Here is a 15,618-nt window from a genome sequence, read left to right on the forward strand (position 1 = left end):
CGTATAGCTCAGTGTGGGGGCCCTGGATTCAATCTCTGGTCCTGCAAAAGGAAAAAAACCAGAAGCAGCTCCATGGCTCCTGCGGTCAGGATGACAGGTGGGGACCTGCTTCTCATCAGCGCTCTGCTCTGACCTTACAGGACTCGGACTCGCCGAGGCATTCCACAGCATCCAACAGCTCCAACCTGAGCAGCCCCCCGAGCCCAGTCTCACCCCGAAAGACCAAAAGCCTCTCCCTGGAGAGCACGGACCGCGGGAGCTGGGACCCCTGAGCTCCGGGTGCTCCGTCCCGCACCCCTCCACTGCCTCCCCCCACCTCCATCTCCGCCGCCCACTCGGCCAGAGCCCAGCAGCAGCAGCGGCGGGGTAGGGCGTGCAGTTGCTCACGGCGCTGGCCTGGCAGCACCACGCCCCTGGCGCACAGCAGCCGTGCAGGCCTCTTCTGCTGCGTCCGAGGCTGACGGCGGGTCATTCCTGCGTAGAGTTGCTTTCAGTCACATTTACTTCCCGGCCCCAAAGGTAGCTTGAGTAGGCAGACTACACAGTGTAATGTACGAGTGAGACTAGACAGGTTTGTGTTCACAGTAGCACCTCACTGTACCCTCAGAGCGCACCTGGGATTCCGCAGCAGGGGGACCCAGCCTGCAGAGGTCACTGCACACATCAGCTGATAATTGCCGGGAATCCCCATGAATCCTCACAGATTAAAACAGTGCATATTTTACTACAGTACAGAGTTTAAATAAATACATAAATGTAGAAGTTAAATGCTGAATGTATATAGTCAAAAGAAGCATCTTGTAATCAAAGAGATGGATGCATATACGAGAGCGTTTAATTTAAGAGATGTATTGTTTCTTGTCTGTTTCCCAGCTAAGTCACATACAGGGTAGAAAGGCTTCACGCTGACACTGGGAGAGGGAAAGGGGAAACCGGGGTCCCTGCGGTGCCCTGGCCTCACACTGGGGCCCTTAGGGGACATCCGGAGACACTGGCTTCGTTGACCGCAACCTGGGCCCCCAGAGTTGGAACATCGGAAACGACGTGAGCAGCAGCTTCAGAGGCACGCTCACCTCCACCTGGGGCATTTCCTTTTCTAGCGATAGAGTTAAACCACACTTCTGTTACGTTTTGGTATCTTCTGCAGTGCTGCACCGTCTGATTGAGCCCTTCCATCTAGAGGGAGTGTTGTGGCTTCTGAAAGTTCACACAAAGGTTCATAAAAGTGCTTTTTCTCCTGGGTGACAGCAAAGTGTTTGTCCCAGGGATGGGGGTGGCTTCTGAAAGAAGGGCCTGTTTCCTTGAGGGTAGGTAGGAAGTTCTTCAAATGGGCCTGGCAGAAAAGGCTTTTCTTACCAAATAATAGGAAACCTCAAAAGCAAGGACTTGAACAGCCTTAACCAAATACTCTTTCCTACAGCAGTGGCAAGTGGATGGGATGATCCCCCCCCTCCGGGGGCGGGCCACAATCAGGAAGTGACCCAGTGGGGCTGGTTTGACTGGATTTACCCCCTGGCTGCAGTATTGCCTTGTTAGTTGTGTTTCTGTTCGGATTCCTCCTGTTCTGCTTGCCATCAGGAAATGAGGTGCAGAACCAAAAGAACTTAACGTTATAATCATTTCACAAGTGAAGCACATGAGCAGGGAAAGAAAAAAATAGCTCATGGAAGAGAATCTGGCTCTTTTCGCCCAAGTTTCTGGAGGAAATAGAAGCAGGATTTTGTCCTTTTCTTAATTTGGCTTCAATGAAGAAAACCCTGCCGTTGCTAACCTGGGTTGCACTGAGCTCTGCACCGCCGCGAGCTCGGCGCGTCTCGTGCTGTGCACAGCAGCCCGCTGCAGGGCCCAGGCGCCCTCGTGTATGCTCCCTTATGGAGAAGGTTCCGAGATTCCGCAAGGGACGAAGGGGTCTTCTGGGGGGTTACATGCCCAGCGCTTGCAGCAGTGAACTTTAGACACTTTGAAACATTCTGGATCCACTGCTGCTCAGGTTTGATTATATTTTATTCTGAATGGTCACAGTTCACAGTGTAGCTCTAATCTCCCAAATAGTTTTGCTTTTGGAAAAGGAGTGTCATATTAAAATCCTTTTATACACCCAAATGTCGGGGGGAGGGGTCAGAGCTTGAATTTGTCTTTTTTTCCATGTGACCCTGGCGGCTGCTTAAACTTGGCAGAGGAGAGATCCGCCAGCCCGGTGCGGGCGCTGCCCCGTCTCCATGCCACCCTGCCCTCTGCTTTGACCTTCACCTCTCCCTTCGTTTCCCAGGCCAAGAACCATAGGGCTCCACGCTAAGCCATTAGTCCGTAGTTCTTCTACAATGAGTTGTGAACTTTTGTTGCCTATAGGTGCTTATTTTTCAAAGTATACTTTCAGAATTAAAATACACACATACTTAAAGTGTAGGCTCCAACACAGGGAGCCCAGCACCTCCCAGCGCAGGGGAATGAGCTGGCACCAGTGAGCAGGACTCAGTTTCCCGCGGCAAGCCTGAGCAGACTGAGTGCAGGATTTGAAGGGAGAAGCTAGCGGGGCAGTAGTTCTTGCAGATATTTCCCCAAGGTAATGATCATCCTGCTGGGCTTATCCCACATGTCAATCTGAGGCCATTTACCTTCAGTAGTTTCGGAAAAGATGGAGAATAGGTTCCAAGAAAGGGAAAATGTAAGGGCCATTCAGAGAGGTCAGTGACAAAGATCACAGGGTATGTTGTTGCTGCCTGAAGTATTTTTTTTTATGCAGGACATTTTTGTAAAATGTGTGTGGCAACAGGAATCAGTTTCTCAGTAGAAGGAGGAAATGCATTAGAGGCATTCCTGGCATAGAGTCTCTGTGTTGATATTTGGTGCTATCTATGTCCAACCAACTTGTTACCTACTCTTGAATTCTGGCTAATCTTGTCATGTGCTTTTTGGGTGTATAAAATTATATATATCTATATACATACATACTTCTTTTTGCCAAAACAAAGGCCTTCCTCCTTGTCAAATGATTGCTAAAGCAGATTTCACTTTAGTTTTATATCCATATGGCACCCTGGACACCTGGCAACTCACGTTTTCTCCTGGGGCGTGCAGCTCTCTGGCTGTGAGATAGAACTGAAGAGGGCCCATCTGTTTGCTTTCCCAGCCAGTCCTTGTACCAAGGTTCAGGGGAGGATCTGAAATTGTCATGTTTACAGCAGCAATCTGCTGTAAGATCCAGCTGGCTCAGCTTCACTGTCCTTCCATAATAGTTAGAATTACGTTATTTCATTACCGAGTGGCCAATCTGTTTCAGGGAAGGACCAGTTGGTTTGTGTGGGATCTCAGGTATCGTTAGGAGTCACAGGAGGGGGAGCAGATGTCCCAACCCCCAGAGGCGGCAGAGGGCCACCACCCACCATATCCCGAGGGGCACTCGGCAGCCTGGTACCCCACTGCGGGTCACGGGGCACAGCATGGAGGTGGATGGGCGCGTAGAGAAGCTGCAGAACATCTCGCTGCCCACTTGCGAACTTCTTTCCTTGTCAGGACCTTACTTGTTCCTCAGGTCCAGAGCTCCCTGTGGAGGCTGCCAGGGAAGGAGGGCCCCGCTTCCACAGTACTGGGTAGCGCTCCCTCCGCTGGGGCCACCGCCACGCAGCGTAGGCACCGCAGGGGTGGGGGACACGGATCACCACAGATCAACCTTGATGTCTCATGAAAACAAAAATGACCTGCCTTTTTATTTGATAGTGCATCATTTATTTTATAAATTTTTAGGGTTTTTTTTCTCACTGTAATATTATTGTACAGTTTTGCATGGCCTGGATGTAATCATTTTTGTTTAGAAGATAATGCTGACCAATATGTGTGTATGGAAGGGGAAAAGCTACGCTTTGGCCTCCTATCACTTATTTTGTTTGGTTTTATGCCCTCTGTGTCCTAGGGAACTTTATTAAGAGATTCTCTGCTACCAAACAATGATGTGGGTTCTTTTGCACAGGAAATATTTAAGGTGGGATAGTCAAAAATGTTAACAAGACTCCTCACCAATTATTTTATGTTGGTATCACTTAATATTAACCAGACTTTGATGTACCGCAATAAAACAGGGAGCTGTTAAACCGAGTAGTTTGTCTCTTTCTTTCCCCGTGTGAGAAGTCTGAGCAGTAGAGAAGGGCGCCTGTTTCAGTCTTCCTCGGCCCTGCGCGCTGCGTGGCCCCTCGCCAGCCCGGCCTCCCTCACGCTCCTGGGGATGCAGCGTAGTTGCCCTTTGTGGTTTCATCTGTGGCTAAGTTGCTCCCATAGCCCGTGAGAATACCACACTCCCTGAAGCTGGTGGTGCCCCTCTGGTGTGCACTTCCTGATTGCAGTGCTTCCGTCTGCAAGGCTCACTCCCCCTGCCAAGGTTTCAGGAGGCACCAAACCCTGGGAAGCCGCAGAAGCAGCCGCTCGGGAGTGGGGTGGGGTCCTCCTTTGGAATCAGACATCAGAGGACCCGTGGGTAAGGCTGGGAACTGTCCTAAGAGAAGTCTTGACTGGTGAAACCCCCCATCCCCATCGCCCTGTGACGGGCAAGTCCTGCTGTGTGCGGGGCCACAGCTGCGTGGCGGTGACTGAGGCTTGGCAACTTCCTCCGTGCAGGGCCAGTCAATAAACACACTCGTCTTTGTGGACTGTGCGCCTGAGGCGTGTGGCAGCTCTTCACCTCTGCCGCTAAGCTTCCTTCAGAGGTACAGTGGACCCAGTGAGGCCCGTGGACCGGAGCCTGCTGGGCCTTGGTGTGGACAGCAGGGACTAAAGGACCAGACCATCTTGTTCAACATTCTGGTTCTACCACTTGCTGCTGTCTGGCGATGCCCACTGAGTGCCAGGAGGCATGAGTGTGCCCGTCTCAAGAACAACGCCTGCCTGCGGTGCAGTCTTCTGTCACTATTAACCACCAAGCCCAGCAGTGGGGAACACTCCGTCCAGGCTGCATGTGGGGACCCACTCAGACTGCCTCGAAGCTCAGGGGCATCTGAGGACACCTGACCCTGCCTGCCTAGCGCAGACACACAGTGGGATACAGTTACGTCCTCATGACAGCACGGGTAAACACGCACGTGCTGGTTGTGGCACTATGTAAGAATGTAAATGTGAGAGAGCCACCTGTGTAAGAATTACACAGTACAGCTGCCAGCACTCTTGCTCCGGCTCTCCGCTCTGCTCCATGCTGCCTGCTGTTGGTGCTGCCTTACACATGGGTGTTCTTTAACCCTGGGACCTCACCCACAAAAATCTCCCTTGGGCCCCTGAGCAGGCTGACACTGTGACATATGCATCCAGTCACTAGATGTTGAGGATACAAGTAGAAAGCCCTCCACAAAGTCACGCGCTTCCTGCCGTCTTTCAGTGTGAACGGAGACCACCATCATTCAGTACCTTGACACGGGAAAAGCCACGATAGGTGCAAAGCCGTACATGTGTGGCCAGGTTCACAACAGGTTCGTCCTGCACCATTATTTACAGAGCTGGTGCTTTCTACTCCTAACCAGGAGGCGCAGGTGGCAGGTGCTCTCGGGCTGGCTGCAGTCTCGGTCCGTGGTCTTGCTGTTGTCTCTGTTCCCATCCTCTTTGTAGCGCAGCCCCATTTGTCAGGCCTGAGAAGAGGGGGCTCAGGGCCCTGGCAGGGGGACCTGTGGGCTCTGCAGTGTGGCTGCCCCGGGTCTGCGCGGGGAACCCAGGGTGCCAGAGAGCAGCCCACAGCCAGTCCCTTGAGGACTGAGGGCCACGCCAGGGCCCAGTGCTCACGGCAGGCCTCCCTGGGGCCGGTCGGACGGACCTGCCCATCCTGCCCAGAGCCCGGCACGGCGGCACTCAGGCCCACGCCTCAGGAAGGAGCTTTCCTCTAAGACCCTTCACAGCCACACGTGCCGGTCACCCCTGCTCCTTCCCAGCGCGCATGCCTGGTGTCCCGCAGTCACGCCCTGTGAAAGCAGCTCTTCCGGAGTAACCGTCTGCTGTGCTGGCTCTTGAGTGGGTTTTGCTGCCTCACCCGGCGCCTGCCCTGCCGCAGGGGTCCATGGCCACAGCGGCCCGTGTGGCTGTGCGCCGAGGCTTCGGCAGGGACGTGGGGGTCACAGTGACTACGGCTGAGCCCACCGCGCGGTGGAGCACCCAGGGGCGGGCGGGCTGTGCAGGGGAAGGACCACCGCATCCACAAAGGGCGCCACCACCAGGCCAAAGCCCTGAGGCCGTTAAAGCACACAGGAAGGGGCTGTGCACAAGCACTTCGTTTAATTGAACGGAAACAAGTAAATGTGGTAATTACAACACCGGTACAAAAGTTCACGCACCTGCGCTGACCCTCCGGGTGGACGCACCGGCCAGTGCCGCCTCCGGCCCCCGCCTGCCCCCCTGCGAAGGAGGAGCCCTGACGGGTCAGTCGTCCAAAACAGGTCGGCAGCGGCCAAGCAGCCCCGGCTGTGTGGGCGATGGCGCCCACGGCGCTGCTCCCAGCCCCACAGCGCAGGTGAGAGGCACGGAGAGACGCCGACTCAGCCTCGGTACCGACGGTCCCGGAAGCTGCTGGGCCGCCGGGATCAGCAGGAGGCGCTGCCTGGGTTCTGGCTGACACAGGAGGGAAAAGGAGACGGAGGATAAACTCACCCCCTTGAGATTTCGGAGGACAGAGTCTGACAGAAGAGTGGCGTTCCGCTGCCTTCCGGCACTTGTCACTCCACCCACTTGGCCTGAAAACCCTGTGAAAGCACTGCAGGGACCCTCGCGCTGGCAGGAAGTCAGGGGGGAGGTCACCGCCGCCACTTCCCACGCGCCACCTCGGCTCCGCCCTGGCTACTGCTGCTCAGCCTGCGGCCGGCGGTAGTTGCTGTAGGCCTCCTCAAACATGGCCTTGCAGGGGAAGCGGGCCTTGAGCTTGGAGCAGATGAGGAAAGAGCCACCCATCTTCCGGTGCAGGGAGTAGGTCTCCTCGGGCGGCGGGATGAGGCGGTGCTTCAGCATGACGGGGATCAGGTTGTGGATCTTCTCGGTGGTGCTCTGGGTGCCAAAATCGAAGGGCTCCTCCGAGGCGAAGGCCTCGCCCAGGATGAGGATGGCATCCAGGTGGGCGTCTTCCATGGCCTGGGGGAGGGAAGAAGAAAAATGGCGACAGGACCCGCGAGTCCCTCCCCGGTGCTCTCCTGAGAGCTGGGAGGAGCCGAGGGGCCACCTCGTGGGGGCTCTGCGCATGAAGCACGGTCAGGCGGGCGCGTGAAGCCCGCCGCAGTGATTGATGCGAGCGGCAAGGGCGTGAAGCGGCCTGCAGCAGGAAGAAGCCACGCTCCAAGCTGTGCAAAATACTTCTCCGGCCGAAGAGAACAGACCCCGGCCTGGCAGGGCCTGGCCACGTGCTGGCTGTGGCGCTGGGCGCAGGCTCCACGCTGCGTCCCGCACAGGGCGCACGGGGAGGGACTGGCCTGGCGGAGCACGGGACAGGGACAGGCCACGGCTGGCCGAGGCGGTGAGGGACACAGCCACGCTGCGGGAGGAAACGGGAGCTGCTGATCTGTCCCGGAGGCCACGAGACAGCACGGCCCGCTCCTGTGTCCAGAAGGCAGAGCGAAGCACCATGCCACCCACGTGTCTGAAGTTCTGCTCTGACCAGGCAGGGCCCCAGGACGGAGCCTGGACGCTCTCCTGGTCCTCGGCACCAAGGAAGAGAGAGCGCTGCTCGCAGTGTGACTTCGGCCAGCCCACGTCCCCTTATTACAGGGCCACGGCCACCCCCGCTAGATCCCCTGCCTGTGCCGCTGGGGGTCCCCAGTTTGTGGAAGCCCTAGAAGCCAGCTGCCCTGGCTGTCCCAGGTTCTACCCCTTTCCACACCGAGGTTCCACCCAACATTTCAGAGAAGCAGCAGTGGCTGCCCACCCTCCCTGGCCACCAGCAGCAGCCAGCAGCCTGGGCGGCGGCGCTCACCTTGACCTCGTAGCCGGTGAGAAACTTCATCTCGATGGACTTCTGGCGCACGACCTCCCGGTCCCGGTCAGCAGCAGCCCTGATGATCTGGGCAGAGGCACAGGGCAAGGCTCCCACGGCCGCCGGCCCGGCCCACCCTGCCCACCCTGCCCTCCACGAAGCCCCGGGCCAGGAGCTCACAGTCACCAAGCTGAAGCGCATGACCCCATCCTCCTCCCTCCCCAGTATCTAGTCCCAGCCCCAGAAAAACGTGGGCCCAGCTCAGGCCCCTCCAGCCTCACCTGAATGTAGAGATCAGTGAAGGATCTGTCGTATTCCCGAGTGGCCCCGAAGTCCAGAAGAGCCACCTAGGGATGCAGACAGGCCAGGTTGGCCCCGGGGCACTGAGCAGGGGAGACGATCTCTGTAGGGACCGAGAACCACGCTCACAGGCTGGCTCACCAGCCCTTGCCCAGGGGCTCACCTTGTGCTGCTGGGGGTCGTAGAAGAAGTTAGACCAGTTGGGGTCTGTCTGCATGAAGTGGAACTCAAACAGCTCCCTCAGACAAAGGACCAGGATGTTGTAGCAGATCTGTGATGGGGGCAGGGCAGCAGTGTCAGGCTGCCTGGGGACTGGAAGTGGACTGAACAGGCCCCCCAAATCCCAGCTCCACCGTGACCCCTGCCAGGTACCAGCTAGGGAACCAGCAGCCGGCACGGCGGGGACAGCAGCTCCGACCCACCTCGTTCCGAACCTCCTGGCTCAGCCCCTCAGCCTGGTCCAGGGGGAAGCCGGACACCAGCTCCGTGGTGAGCACGTGCGGGCTGCAGAGCTCCTCCACGATCTCGGGCACGTAGAAGAAGGGGTGGTCCTTCAGCAGCTCCCTGGGAGGGACGGGCAGTCCCATCTCAGCACTGCCCCACGGCCTCCCACAGGGATACCCACCGGGCGGAGCCCGGCCTTGCTGCGGTGGGATGGGGTCTGGACCATCACCCTTGGAGCAGGCGGGCCCTCATCCCCCAAGGCCGCCTAGAAGGGGCGCGGCCCCCGGGGCACCCACAGGGTGGGGCAGCAAGCAGCGCACCGGAACCTCCTGGCGCAGGTGGCCTCCCGCTCGTAGTCACACTCAAGGGCCAGCTCCCGCCTCAGCACATCGATCAGGTGCTCCGGGAACAGGCCTGGGAGGGCGCAGGGGTGTCAGGCAGGACGGGCACAGGGCCCCGCGGCCCCCACAGCATGGTCCCCACCGCCCGGCCCTCAGCCACAGCGCAGCCTCGGACCTTCGGGGAGCATGTTGCTCATGTTCAGCACGGCCATGAGGTTGTTGACGTCACTGTTGATGCTCTGCGCCACGCCAGGGTACTGTGGGAGACAGGGGTCACCTGGGCAGACAAGGCAGGACCCCTCGAGGCCACTGCCCCTCATGCTCCTGTTCGCCCCCCAGCCCTGTCACACTCAGACCCTGCACCTCGGACACCCAGTCCGTGCTCCAACATGGCCCTGCTCTCCCCTCCTCCAGAGGGGTCACCAACTAGGGCCCCTCCCTCCAGCTGCCCGAAAGGCAATCCCTGTCCCCCACCCCGGCCATCCTGAACCAAGCTTGCTGGAAACCTGTTCCACCCTGCAAGTCACTCCATCAGCAAGCACTTCCTGAGCGTCCAGGGCGGGCATGTGCTAAGGGCAGGAAGGGGAGGGGACAGCAGCCCTGCACTAGGGACAGCAGGGCGTGGCTCCCCTCACTGCAGCCCAGGGGACCAGCACACGCGGGCACCCACCTGGATCTTCATGGCCACCTCGCGGCCGCCCTTCATGCGGGCCAAATGCACCTGCCCGATGGAGGCAGCCGCAAAGGGACGCTCCTCGAAGTACTCCAGCTTGTCCCTCCAGTTGGGGCCCAGGTCGTTGTTGAGCGTTTTCTGCAGGGAAAAGCCGCGGTGAGGGGCCCAGTCCGCCCCTGCAGAGGAAGGGGGTCAGGTGGCCGCCCCGCATCCCCTCACCATCATCTGCTTCAGCGGCATGAAGTCAGCGCTCTGCCGCACCCGCTCGAAGATCTTGGCCAGATGAGGGTTGATGAACGCGTCATCTGCAAGGCACGGGCCCAGTCAGGCAGGAGAGCCCCACTCAGGCCAGAAACCAGGGACAGCTCCACCTCGGCAGCGCGGGCTCCTGAGCCTGGGAGCCGAGGCGGCGCAGCCTGCCCGACACTACACCGAGCCAGGCTCAGCCTCCTCCCTGCTCCCACGGAGGCCGTGGACGGCAGCTCTGGAGGGACAGTGAGCCACGGTGCTCTCAAGTGCACGCACTCCTGGCCAGCAAGCAAGTCCAGAGGCAAATGTGCCCTGCCCTGGGGCAGCAACCCCACTGGGAGCCCAGGGTAAGGCGCTCAGCAGGCCCAGCGGAGCCCTCAGAGATTCTCTCAGCCACCTGGCACCACAGGGAGCCCTGACCTCAGCCCAGCAACCTGAGGCGAGGTGCTTAAACTTAACATGGAAAGCTTACAATTGCAAAAGAAATCTAGGAGATACAGTAAAATATTAAAATTCCCTGTAACCTGACCACCTCCAGCGAACTCGTTTCCCCTCTGATCTGTGCTCTGGGCTTCTCTCAACCTGCTGTCACACTCTAGGGCAGTGAGAGCTAACCTTTTAGCGCTTTCACTGACAGGCACCGCCCGCTGCGGCACACGTGCCACGCTTTCGTCACCACTGCTCTAGGGAGTCTACTGGCGCCTCCCAGGCAGCCTTCTCCCCGAGCCTTCTCCCCACCGTGTGGCTCCTGTGCTCTCTGAGGGCCCGGCAGTAGCAACAACAGCAGAGGCAGGACACCAGCTGCACCCTCCCTCAGCCCAACCAGGGTGAAGCACTATGGAGGCTGGGGGCCTGACCCTCACCTCTCCCGGCCAGGGCGGCTATTGCACACTGCGCTCGGTGCCAGCGCCATGGCTCTTCCCTGCCACAGGCCCAAGGCCCCCACACCACTCCTCTCGGGGCCTGGCCGACCTCCCCTCTGGGCTCACAGCCCCCAGCCCCAGTGCCAACACCTAGGGCAACGCAGCAGGCAACGGGACTGCGCTCGACTCCTGCACCTACTAAGACACACGACCACCCCGGGGGTGCAAGTGCCGTCAGCTGCTGGCTGTGAGCGCCCTCCAGGCCCGCGAGCCGCAGCCACTCACCCTGGATGCTCAGCATCTGGCCCAGCTTCAGCGCCGCCCCGCGCACCTTGCACAGCGTGCGCACGATGCGCTCTGCGTTCGCCTCCGACAGGAAGGGGCTGGAGTCCAGCACGGCTTTCTTCCCTGGGGGCGGAAGGGGTGTCGTGTACTCCATGGGGTCCAGGAGTGTGTGCCGCATCTATGGACTCCTGCTATCCCCGAACCCAGCAGCGCAGTTCCAAATCCACACCCCACGCCCACCTCCCAGGCCTGGATGAGGCGCGCTGTGCTCACCAGGCCTCCCTCCCCTGGCACACAGATACAGACACACACACACACACACACACACACACACACACACACACACAGGAGCTCTCCTCTGTACCAGTCCCTGGGGACTCGGGGTCACCATAAGCAGCAGTTAGCTGCAAGTGGGGTCAGCGCTGGGAGGAGGACCTGGAGGAGCCCGGGGAACAGTGCCCAGCTGAGCACCGCCCGTCTTCAGCCACCCCGTACAGGACCAAGGTCCCAGCCCTGGGGCTGTCCTTCAGGAAGGGCGCACAGGGTCAAGGACAACACACGCTCTGAGGCCTCGCTTCCTGAGGCCGGAAGCTCAGTGCTGCCAGCTGGCCATGCAGTGACCCCAAGGTTGTAGGTGACCTTTGCCCAGGACATGGGAGGTGGCAAGGTGCCCAGGGCATCTCCAAGGAGCTGCAGGAGGCCAAGGGAGCCCTGATGCCAGGCAGCAGTGTGACCAGGAGACTTGGCCCTCTGCCTAAACACGAAGTACGCCCTGCGGAGATGGGGAGAGGCCCAGGAGGGCTCCGAGCGCCGGGTTCCTCTGCCCTCTCTGAGACCCCTGCACCCTCTGGCTGGGCGTCCAGCCCCGGTGACGTTTGGGGCCTCTCTTGCCCTGTGTCCTGAGTCCAGTTAAATGAGAATGCCTTCACAGAACATGGCACCTGCCTCAGCTTACATACCACGGATCTGGAAGGCAGAGCACCTAGCAGAGGTCATTCTTCGTGTTTGGGCCGAGACGCTCGGGGACACAGCGTGTGTGTACCGGGTGCGTGCTTGGCATGGGGCTGTGCGCAGTCCCAAGCAAGGGAATAGGAGAAGCGGCCCTACCACCGCTGTACGCCGTGTCGTGTGCTGGGCCATAAGCTTGAAGGATTCAGGACACGGAGGAGGCTGAGGCCACCAGGCGTTCGGGAAAGGGGGAGGCTCACAGCTCGGTCCCACAAGGCAAGACAGGTGCCAGGAGGGTGCTGGGTGGGAAAGGACTTTGGCCCCACAGCAGCACCAATCAGGAGACCTGGACCCACATGGCCCAGGCAGCAGCAAAGCACCAGCGATGAGGGGAACAGTGCTTCAAGCATCCCCTCTGCCCTCCCCAGCCTCTAGGGGTCTTCAGGGTGGAGAGGCAGAGGAAGGAGGGACCCTAGAAGCAGCCTGGCCAAGGCTGGAGGAGTTAGTTTTCCCTCTTAGGGAGTTAGGCTACCAAGGGGCTGGGCTGGCTGCAGGGCTCCTGAGACGCGAGGACGGCATCTGGCCCGGCTGGGCTGTCCCAGGCAGCTGCAGCCCACAGCTGGTCATCACCATAGGCAGGAGGCATGCCATCAGGATGGGCCAGGACCGCCAGGGCAGAGACCTTCTCCTAGCGCAGGGCTCAGCCGGCCTGCCGAGTGGCCTCCAGGGCAGGGGATGCTGAGCCTGCCTGACAGCTGGAGCACTGCGTGGGGACTGCCCAGGGCTACCACACCCTGGCCTGAGTCCCAGCTTGCAGGACTAAGGACTGGAATCCTTCATGCCTCGTCTCAGGTCACCGCCGTCCCTGGCCGAGGACACCAGTAACCTTGGAGCCAGCCTGGCCTCTGCTCTGCTTGGACGAGGGAGGAAGGAGAGCAGCCAGCTCTGGGGTGAGGAGCGTGCAGGGCCAGGCAAGGCCATGGTCCACTCCAGAGCGACCCGGCTCTGCTTCCCGCGGTGCTGCAGTACCGACACTAAAAATACCCTGGCTCAACCCTCATCTTGCAGCCCCTTCCAAGGACACGCATGGCGCTCCACGTCCCCAGTAATCGGAGCCTGTGAGGACGAGGCGAACGTCCTGTCCCCAGGAGGAAGAGCCCTGCAGGTATGGGCTGGGGGGGGGGCGGTCCTGGGTTGGGTAGACCCTTGGCCCACAGGAGAGCTTGGCCTCCCACAGCAGCATGGGCAGTGGGGTCAGGAGGTCCCCATGGACAGCTTGGAGATGTGTGGACCACGGTAAGCCAGCAGTCCTGGAGGGCAGCACGGGTGGGGTGGGGCTCACAGGCCCAACCCCCGGGTCCCCCGCACCTGTCACAGGGCCCCGCTCACCTGTGGAGTTATCAGGGCGCAGACTCTTCTTGGCAACCTCGGCCAGGGCCCCAAAGCCCAGGCCCACAGCCAGACCTGCAAGAAGGGCACGGGCACTCAGTGCTCGCATGGCCCCCCGCCCACCGCCAGGCCCCGGTGGCTCTCCCTGGCATCCCAGCGTGGCGGAAAGCTGCGGAGGCAGGCGTGACGCAGTGGTGCTTTCGGGGGCCATTAAGCAAGGGTTTCTGGTGGGGAAGGCCACGCGGCCCCGCCGTCCCACCAGCACGTTGGACTGCAGAACCACGGGCACATTAATGGACCCTAGAGCAGCACACACTAGGGAAGGAGGACCAGACATGGTCCGCGGGCCACGGACAGCCTGACAGCATAGGACACCCCAGGGAGCACAACCACCCACTTCGGTCTGCACGCAGAGCCTCGGGGATGCAGGACCCACTAGGAACACTTCCGAAAGCAAAGATCCAGGCCGTGATCCGGGCCGGGGGACACGAGGGAGCACAGCCGCCCGCTCTGCAGCGTCTGAGGCACTGAGGCTCAGGCCCGCCGTTTCCATCCGTGGCCTTGCACACTGAAGCCCACTGACTCCTTCGTCCAAAACCAACTGCCCTCACGATCCCAGCTGTTCACAAAGCCTCCCCCGGGATCCCGCAGGCGCCACTAACCCCCAGAGGAAGCCGGGGAGCCTTGCGCTGGGCCAGTGCAAAGCCATCAGGAGTGGGAGGCAAGCGCTGACCGCAGCAGCAAGGATGACACTCAAGCGCCCCAGGGCAGGCAGCCCCCACACCCACGGGAAGGAAGTTACTGCGCACTGTCTAGGGGCGAAGAAATTTGCATCTGTGTCTCTTTTTCCAAATTTTCTACAATGATTATGTATTATTTGTAAGAAAATGACTGACTTACTGAAAAATTTACCTCATGGAGAATAAATTTTAAAAATTAGAAGATAATTCCATTTTAAAACCTCTCTTTGCAATCCCTGTCACCTCCAGTAGGTGGCAGTGCAGCCTCCACGCTGCCGGCCCTAAACAGCACTCACTCGGGTCCTGAGGAAGACCGAGTCCCCGAAGGAAGGCGCTTGCACTAGCGCCGAGCACATGTCCTGCTAGGAACCCTGTCCGCTGTTACTAGCACTGCCCCGTTCAAAACGGCTGTAGGTGCACTCAGCCTTTAAACTCCGTGTGGCACACGCACAGCACGTCTCACTTTCGGCCAGCCTCGTTCCAAAAGCTCTGTGTGGCCGGCTCAAGCGCTCAGTGTACCGACTTGGCAAAGAAGCCAAGCACCAGCCCCCTCAGGAAAGTGCGCTGTGGGAATGCTCTTAGGGATGACAGCACACCAGCCAGGTCATCCAGTGGTACGGGGACTGAGGGACCAGAGCCCAGGGGCCTGGCAGGTGCAGCAACTGCGTTTCTGACCCTTCCCCCGCCTGCACCAAAGGGACTGGGCACGGGCCAGAGGCTGGCCAAGGCCCAACTAAACATTAACTCCCCACCATCCCCCATCTCACCCTACCCACCACTCTATCTGACTGAGCACAATAAATGACAACAGAAAACATTAACCTTCACTCTGTGACAGCCTCTGCCAAAGTCTCTCTCAGTCTCCATTCCTCTCTGCCCAGGGCAAGTCCAAAGACAAGGCCACAAAGCCTGGTCTCAAGGAGCGGGCGCCATAGCCATGCCAGGCCCCTCACAGGCAGAGCTGTGTCCCCTACACACAGCCCCACTTGGACCCCCTCAAATGCTCAGCTCAAACTGTTCTCGGCCGCTTCGAGGCTCCCAGGAAGAGCCTGGCAAGCACCTGCCATTAAGCAAATCACTGAAGGAACCTTCCACAGAGCAGGCCTCAGGCTCCTTCCACGGCCCTGCACGGCCCTCAGGACAGGCCAGAGCCAGGCCAAGGTGGTGCCAGCCACGCGACACACAGGCTCCGCAGGGCGAGCAGTGGGGTGGCGTAAACAAGCCCGGGCAGCCAGCAACCATGACCTTGGCCTTCCCTCTCCTGTTCTCAGGTGAACCCAAAATGAAGTGGCATCAGCACACCCCGCCAACCCAGCACAGGCCCAATTCAATTCTCAGAGCCCTCATTCTGTTCAGCCTTCACCCCAGCCAGGCAGGGCCGGGGCAACTGCAGGAAGGCGGACACCCCAGCTGGAAGGCCCAGGCCTCATGAGAGCCCCCGAGCCACGCTCCAACCCCCTCC

The 15,618-nt window shown here is 59.7% G+C and overlaps 2 protein-coding genes across 2 annotated transcripts in view; one reads left to right on the plus strand and one right to left on the minus strand.

Moving 5' to 3' along the window:
- Positions 1 to 4,088, plus strand: part of Cdc42bpa (CDC42 binding protein kinase alpha (DMPK-like)) — a gene marked incomplete at its 5' end in the record, with an annotated part of 272,087 nt that extends 267,999 nt beyond the window's left edge. Inside the window, 1 exon segment of the mRNA XM_005374798.2 lies at positions 141 to 4,088. Coding sequence (XP_005374855.1) covers positions 141 to 272 — 132 coding nt within the window. The 3' untranslated portion in view covers positions 273 to 4,088.
- A 2,133-nt stretch (positions 4,089 to 6,221) lies between these two features.
- Adck3 (aarF domain containing kinase 3) overlaps positions 6,222 to 15,618 on the minus strand; it is a 37,036-nt gene continuing 27,639 nt past the window's right edge. Inside the window, exons 5-15 of the mRNA XM_005374797.2 lie at positions 13,417 to 13,491; positions 11,080 to 11,202; positions 9,902 to 9,987; positions 9,680 to 9,820; positions 9,185 to 9,266; positions 8,989 to 9,082; positions 8,647 to 8,788; positions 8,388 to 8,495; positions 8,206 to 8,271; positions 7,925 to 8,011; positions 6,222 to 7,089 (exon numbers count right to left, since the gene is read on the minus strand). Coding sequence (XP_005374854.1) covers positions 6,802 to 7,089; positions 7,925 to 8,011; positions 8,206 to 8,271; positions 8,388 to 8,495; positions 8,647 to 8,788; positions 8,989 to 9,082; positions 9,185 to 9,266; positions 9,680 to 9,820; positions 9,902 to 9,987; positions 11,080 to 11,202; positions 13,417 to 13,491 — 1,292 coding nt within the window. The 3' untranslated portion in view covers positions 6,222 to 6,801. The remainder of the gene's footprint in view (positions 7,090 to 7,924; positions 8,012 to 8,205; positions 8,272 to 8,387; positions 8,496 to 8,646; positions 8,789 to 8,988; positions 9,083 to 9,184; positions 9,267 to 9,679; positions 9,821 to 9,901; positions 9,988 to 11,079; positions 11,203 to 13,416; positions 13,492 to 15,618) is intronic.

Source organism: Chinchilla lanigera, unplaced genomic scaffold, assembly GCF_000276665.1.
Source record: "Chinchilla lanigera isolate Chin_1 unplaced genomic scaffold, ChiLan1.0 scaffold00005, whole genome shotgun sequence".
Lineage (NCBI taxonomy): Eukaryota > Metazoa > Chordata > Mammalia > Rodentia > Chinchillidae > Chinchilla > Chinchilla lanigera.